The sequence below is a fragment of the Centroberyx gerrardi genome, chromosome 21 (assembly GCF_048128805.1).
Source record: "Centroberyx gerrardi isolate f3 chromosome 21, fCenGer3.hap1.cur.20231027, whole genome shotgun sequence".
Classification (NCBI taxonomy): domain Eukaryota; kingdom Metazoa; phylum Chordata; class Actinopteri; order Beryciformes; family Berycidae; genus Centroberyx; species Centroberyx gerrardi.
In genome coordinates, this window is record NC_136017.1 from 11,630,633 (window position 1) to 11,638,171 (window position 7,539).

At 50.9% G+C, this 7,539-nt stretch overlaps 1 protein-coding gene across 1 annotated transcript; it reads right to left on the bottom strand.

The window, feature by feature from the left end:
- Positions 1 to 248: 248 nt before the first annotated feature.
- On the bottom strand, positions 249 to 7,284 carry adamts1 (ADAM metallopeptidase with thrombospondin type 1 motif, 1). Its single transcript, XM_071923772.2, has 8 exons — positions 6,281 to 7,284; positions 4,784 to 5,124; positions 4,515 to 4,647; positions 3,843 to 4,300; positions 3,270 to 3,456; positions 2,856 to 3,034; positions 2,390 to 2,565; positions 249 to 2,164 (listed from the first exon to the last, which is right to left on the bottom strand). Exons 1-8 carry the CDS (start codon positions 6,903 to 6,905, stop codon positions 1,426 to 1,428), a joined length of 2,838 nt encoding a protein of 945 aa, XP_071779873.2. The 5' UTR covers positions 6,906 to 7,284; the 3' UTR covers positions 249 to 1,425.
- Positions 7,285 to 7,539: the final 255 nt, after the last annotated feature.

Consider the following 7,539-nt stretch of genomic DNA (forward strand, 5'->3'; position numbering starts at 1 on the left):
TGTAAACATGTATCACATACAAATTATATGGTTGGAGCTAGCTAACATTATAATAATCCAATATTATATTGATCCCTGTAGGGAAATTCTCTTTAGGTTTGCCAGCATCTACTCCAAATCATGCTGATGTTATGAGAGCATTCACTGATTCAGGGTGTGTGTGTGTGTGTGTGTGTGTGTGTGTGTGTGTGTGTGCACATCAATGGACCTCCCGTTTCAAATAGACACACCACACCGGAGACATTGGGTGCACAGGTCAATGTGATACTTTATTCATGAACCTAGGACCATATATATATAACACTGTATAAATACTCTATATACTCTACTTCCTTCTGTGGTCTCAATAACAAATAACAAATAAAAAATAATATTAAAAAAAGCCACATGATTATATTTAACAGGCTGTACAAAAATAAATAATGTTTGGATATTCTGTACAAAAGGGAAAAAAACTTGATAGAAAAAAACAACAACAACATCGTGCCTTCGCAGAAGGCAGGAGAGACTTACTTATGAAGTAGTAGCAGGAGACAAGTCCCTCACTAGATCTCCACACACACACACACACATACACACACACATGCACACAAACTCACACACTCTTCTTTGGTCTTTCAACAGTTCCCTCATTGGGGCTGTTTAGATGAGGGCAAGATATGGCTAAAAGGCAAAGTCTGATGTACTGAGACATATTGACAATGTGTTACAATGTGCCGCTGGCAATAATAAAGATGTATGAAGTGTTGCAGGTTTGTGATAAATAAAGTTGTACTGGCAACATAAACACTGACTATAAACTATCTTTTTTCCATACCTGATGGGGTGAGTAAGTAGAATATGTACTATTCTCTTTCATTTGTTTCTTTATATACTCTGCAATAACCTCCCCCACCCTTATGTGTCTGTCCAGCCCAGCTTGGACAAACAGCATACACACACATTATAGATTCAACACACACACACACACACACACTCAAACATTCACACACACAAGCATGACATTGGCACGGTAAGCAGCATGCTTTTTTTAAAGAAAACTGGAATGTCCATGTACTCTTCCCCTTGATGGGGGCACAGTGTGCCACCGCTGTGCTACGAAGCCAGACAGGCAGCGAGCTGCATGCAGTCTTTATCGCTGCAGTGAGGTGGCAGTGCCGCAGTGGACCAACGTCTGGCCCCAAAATGGCTGGAAGGAGACGAGGAAGGATTGGCAGTTACAGTCTCAGTCATTTGGACCCATTGACATGTGGGCAACTGTTAGACCCACTGAAAGCTGCAGCACTCTTGCTCTGGATGTAAACATTCATAGGCCTCTTGGATTGTGTGCTGGAAGAAGGAGGCAGTGAAGATCAGAGTCTTTCTGAAGGCTGATCTTCTAGGTTGGAGAAAGGGGGTTAATGGGACAGAATATGGAAGCAGTCCTTAGCAGACACCCTGATTGCACAAGTCCAGCAGGGGTCGCGGCCGGTCTTTGGGGTCGCAGCTCTCGTGGGCTAGCGTGCGTCCGTCGTGGCCGATGCAGCGCAGCGGGCGCTTACGGAAGCCTCGGCCGCAGGTCTTGGAGCAGGCCGACCACTCTCCGAGGAGCCAGGAGGGGCAGGCCTGGGAGGCGCAGGACCGAGAGGCCAAGGGGCGGAGCTCCTCGGGGCAGTCCCTGGACGGGCGGCCCTGGGGGTCCAGACACACCACCTCCCTCTGCTGCGTACCTCCTCCGCAGCTCTGGGAGCACGGACCCCACTCCCTCAGGGTCCACTCGGCTCCCCCGACCTCGCGGATGGCATTGATGGACGGCCGGCGGCCTCCGTTGTTGGAGGCTGAAGCAGCATTGTTCAGTCTAGGAGCGAAGTAGCTGTACTTAACCCGGGGCCTTGGGGACTCCCCTACCGACAGCACCTGGATGGTGAGGGCCTCGGGGAGCGGGGAGAAGCTCCGGAGACGCTCTAGGGTGGCGGAGGAGCCGCTGTAGCGTAAGAGCGCCCCTCGCAGGGCGATGTCGGTCTCCAAGGTCATCAGCTTGTAATCGCCGTTCAGCAGGTAGCTGCCATCCTGGCGACGCACTGCCAGGTAGCTGTTATCGTGACGACCGTTGCCAGGAGCGCGCTGCTTGACATCGAGGTGGGTGGCCCCGGCAGGGATAGTCACAACATCCTGGTAACCAGGCCTGGAAGGACAGAGAGGGAGGAGGGTCAAACTTAGCCATAAAAAATACATTTTGGTATACATGCAGTGATGCTTGCTTCTAGCAGTATATATTTTCACATCCAGCAGTGGATACTTAAAGAAATCTTGCAATAGATTGTAATGTATTTGACAAATAAAGGTGATTGCTGATTCTGAATAACAGGTATTTCAAAAAGGCAGAACCAAAAAGATTGTCAAATCTTACCTGGCACGGTCCAGAGACCCTGACACTTTCTTGCAGGTGGAGCCATCTCCGCCACACACACCGCACTTATCAAAGCGCCGGCTAGAGCCGATGACACGATCACATCCAGCCTTGACACACTGGCCCTGAACACAAACCGAGGTGGAGTCTGGACTGCAGGGTGTTCCATCGGCCACCTGGGGGCAGCAAAGAGACACAAGCGGAACATTAGAGCTCTGTCTAGTGAGACAGTTATATAAGGGAAAAAGAGAAGGAAGGGTTACAGTTATTTTCTAAGAGGAAAAAAGCTAGTCCTCTCCAGAGCATGGCAGTAGCCCAAGGGCTGAGAGATATTACAATAGCTGACCCCCTCAACTTGCAGGTCTGCACAAGTACGGGAAAAGACTATGAGACAAACCAAAACCCTGGGAAGGTTGTAACATTCTACACTGCATCATACACACGTCAGTCAAACCTCGCTCCTCACCTTAGACTTGAGGACAAAGAAGTATCCAGTGCCTTTGGCCCGGCACACCAGCTTGCAGCGGTCCTTGGGTGACACTCCAGCATACTTTGGTACCCACACGACTCCCTCTCCTGAACCGAAGGACACTTGGGCTGACATGTCGTTGTGGGCCAGACACTGTTCCTCACGGAACGACAGGCCTGCATGGAGAAATAAGAGAGGGAGAGAGAGAGAGAGAGAGAGAGAGAGAGGCAGAGAGGTGTCAGATTTACTGGTTCACCCTGACCTGCATGTTAACTTTCACACCAATGTGCAAGGTACATCAAAACAGAGTTTATGTATTCAAGCTAGAGAACTTATCGGTTTGTAAACCTGAATACAAAAAATGATACCTCAACATTATATTTCAGGCTCTGTCCTGCTAAGATCTCTTACCGTTGGTGTCAGGGCAGGCCTCGGTGTTACAGGAGCGGTACTGGATCCTCTTGCCCTCACAGTACTTGCCCCCATTCTTGGGCAGGGGGCTGTCGCAGTCCCTGAAGGAGTATTGCACCCCTCCACCGCAGGTCCTAGAGCAGTCGCCCCAGGGACCCCATAGTCCCCAGCCACCGTTCACAGGAGTCTGAAAGCAAAGAGGACAGTGCTGTCAGTCACATATAAGCACATGCACATGCCCATTACAATGTTAAAATGTCCAGTACTGGAATGGGGTCAATTCAGTCAAGTCAAAATGTAAATTGAAAATGAAGTTCAAATAATAATGAAAGCGCTTTGGTTCCCAATAGTTTCCTCATAAAAGAAAACTCACTTCCTAAATTGATTATATGTTGAACTGAGCCCAACCTTATTCTAATAGCAAGCAGAGTACAGTAAACATGAACCAATTTTGCCATGTCTACTGCCAAGTTTCAAAGTTTTGTGACTATGTTTACAATGTGTTAATTGCTTTGGCCTTATGTGATGTGGGTTGATCTTTTGCCGTGCGGTCGGATTGGATCTAGTTTCTACCTGGTGTTTGGCCGCCTGGGTCTTAGTGAGACACTGTCCCGCCAGGCAGTAGCTCTCGTGCCCACATGGCGTTCCATCGGCCCAGGGGAAGTTCTTGGTCTGGCACACCAGCAAACCGTTGGACGTGGTCACCGTGCACCACAGAGCCGCACACGTGGTGCTCAGGTCCGGGCAGTGCTGGGACTCCTCGCCGAAGGTCAGCCGGCACTGGCGGTCGGCGTCGTAGACCGTCCCGGGCAGGGGCTGGGGGAGCGGCTGGGGCTTGACCGGCTTGTCCAGGAGGCACTGACCGTGGCCGTTGTCCAGGAAGGTGGTGACCATGAGGGCCGAGCAGGGGGACCACGGCTGCTGCTGGTCCAGGTTGGACAGGGTGGAGGCCATCATGTGGGAGCCCCAGTGGTTACCGTTGACCCCGGAGCACAGCTGGGCATCGTCGTGGGGCATGTTGAAGACATGGCCTGGAGAGAGGGATGAAAGGAGGAAGGATAGAGGAGGGACGGAGGAAGGAAAGGAGAGAGGAGATACAAAAAGGAAATATGATGGTTAACTTGGGTGGAGGATAGAGTTCTTTCAGTGCATGGATTGGCATACTAAATGTCAAAGGTCCTTTAACTTTCTTACGTTCACGCACCAAAACACTGACACTGTTTTCTGCTTTGAGAGGCATCTTACCCAGTTCGTGTGCCACAGTGAATGCCGCCTGCAGCCCGTCGTCCTCGATGATTGAGCAGCTTCTGTCAGGGTCGCACACCGTGCCGACATCTGCCATGCCCAGGGTGTCACAAGAGTGGGCACCACAGAGGTCCTACAGGGGAAGAGAGAGACCAAAATGTTAGAGTTTGAGTATTCTTAAATGTCTCGTTCCTTCTGTCTATCTCTGATTCTTTCTCTATCTTAAACCCATCCAGATACACACAAACTCCTCTCTTTCTCCAGCTTACCGTCCTGGTGAAGAGCACGGCGGTGTCGTAGTGCTCGGGGTGGCGGTCACTGGGCGGGTTGTGCTGCCGCTGCCACTGGCAGAAGTTGCGGAGGGTCAAGGCGGCGTTGGATGAGACCTGGGGGCCTCGCTCCTCCTCGTACACCACCAGCAGCTTCACCACCGCCAGGCTGATGGAGTTGTGGATGGTGGGGTGGCGGTAGAGGCGAGACGCCACAGCCATGATGGTCAGCAGGTAAGGTTTGAGCCCGGCGCCGTGGAACTCGGCCATGGACTGGTCGGCCACCAGCATGATCTCCAGGTAGCGAGGGGTGGAGACGAAACGCCTGGTCCTGTGGTGGGCTGGAGGTTTGGAGAGAGAGGCAGAGAGAGAGAGAAAGAGAAAGAGAGAGAGAGGTCAGACCATGTAAACTCAAACAGACTTAAACAGGTTCTTGGACCATGTCAGCTGATATCAGGTTTCAGGGCTAATTTTTGCTTGTGCTAAAGTAACATCTGAGTTTTCTTTCAGTTATTTTTTGATATGAATGGATTAGTTTGTCTGCAACAAAATGCAAAAAATATACTCTGGCCTGGAACCAGTGTCCTAAATATGAGCTACAAAGCCTCGTTTTTTCAGAGGGATAGAGGCTCCAAAGAGAGCCTGCGATCTCCGGATGTGCCTGGAGGAGCCTGGCTGCCGTGACTCAGCGTCACACCACCGGCGGCCCCTCCTCCTCAGGGTCCACATTCCTAAAATGACCTTCTCTGGTGGAAAATTATGTGAGGGAGAAAGGGCGAAGGGAGAAAATCCTTTCTTGGGAAAAAATGTCTGACGGTGCTACTTGTACCAGGAGGCGAGTTTACACGTCTCAGCGCTGCCGGCTCTGGCTGGCCCTAACCCCGTACCTCCCCTCCTCCCCCCTCCTCTCCCCTCCTCTCCCTCAGTCACTCCTCCTCCTCCTTCCCCTTGGAGAAGCCCCCCCCCACACTCCCTTCTCCTCCCTCCTCTCTGGTAGTGCGTAGTTCGAGCTGTCAAAGGTAGCTGAGTCCATTGCGCATTAACTCTTGCTGTGCACCCTGGCGCACACATGACTCCAGCTTGGGTCTACCTCGAATTTAATACTTTTCAGGAGATTCTGTAGAATAAAAAAGGTCTTAGTTCTTATTTTATTTCTTTTCCTTTCTAATACTTCGTTTGTTTTCTTTTCTTTTCCTTATTTCATTTCATTCAGGAATATTTTCAGCCACTATGGCCCTGGCCCTGGCACTCATTGTTTCCTTGTTTTTGGTTGCTTGTAATTTCGGTGATCTTACAATTTAAGCTTATTCTACTGTTGCGCTCACAGTAAGTTGCTCTGGATAAGGGCGTCAGCTTAAAATGTTGCTGATATAATAAAAAGGTCCTCTGGACACAACAAAATGAAGTCCAGGTCCCTAACGCCATTAAAGTGATAGTGTGGTGTCCCTAAAAGCATATAAAAGTTGTGCAATGTGCCTTCTGTTTCTGAAGCCCTACCTTTCTGGTCTGAGTTAGCGGCTCCGTGCTTGGCTTTTTTCTCCAGATTCTCTGGCACCCTCTCCTCGTCCTCGTTGACCCCGCACTTGGAGCTCCCTTCCTCAGTCAAAGATGCCCGACCTCTCCGGCGGATCATGTGGACGTCCTCCTCCGTGGGGAGCGCGTCACTGGAGTTGAGGGGCTGGATGAAGTACTCTTCACCCTCAAGGTAGAATCCGCCCCTGAGTCCGTGGCACAGGTTGAGCGCAGCGGCGGAGCGCTCCTCTCCGTTCACCGTGCCCGAGAAGAAGCATCCCGGCTCGGCTCCGGTCTCGGGCTCCTGCGGCGGCCCGGTCTCTGGACTCCCCACGACGTGGAACACAAAACCCGGTGCCAGGAAGGTCTGGTCGGGCTCTAGCTGCAAGAGCAGCTCCTTGCCAAATACGTCCAACCGGTACACCCTCATCTCCGCCTCCTTCTCCGTCTCCTCTGCGGAGAGAGTCCGCCACGGTTCGGTTTCGCTCTGCGACCGGGCCGTCGGGTCGAGTCTGACCGGCACCACGGTGCTCTCCTCCCAGGCGCTGCGCACCGCGCCGACGCACAGAGCGGCAATTAAACCGAACGAAACGCGTAAAAACCACATCATATCACTGTCAAATCCGTCAAGTGGAAAGAGAAATTGATAATAAAGTGTCTGCGAGGAAGCAAGTAAAATCCTTTAAAGGGTTTTTCCACTATAAGCTACAAACCCCAAGTCTTTTAACTTCCATAAAACTGTCCCCAAAATTACGCACACTCACAAAAATTCTAAAAAGGGATCAAATCCAGTGCAAAACTCATTTAAAGTTATGTGCAAGTCTGACTACTGACAAAAAGCCTCACAAAAAGAAATCAGTAAATTCCAACAGGTCGGAGCGTCTGCGGCTCTTTCTCCAAAAACTCAGCAGCTGTCTCAGTTTCTATCTCTCTTTCTGTCTTTGACTTCGGGGGCAGGTTTTTCCTCTGCTGGCCCGTCTAGTCTGTTCTCTGCTCTTGCCTTGCAGTCAGGATAGAGCCGGTCCCTCCTATATATCCCCCTGCCCCGAGACCACCCCCTTCCTTTGGACCCTTTGATGTGAGGGGCCAGATCCCGTGCGCAACGACCTGGAGCGTTGCCATAATAATCAATCATCGTGGAGTAGGCTATAGGACGCTTTGGGCCGAGAAAACTTTTTTTTCTTCTTCTTCATACTCTGCTTGTCGATGCTTGGATCAAGAGATATTACCCCCCCCCCCCCCCC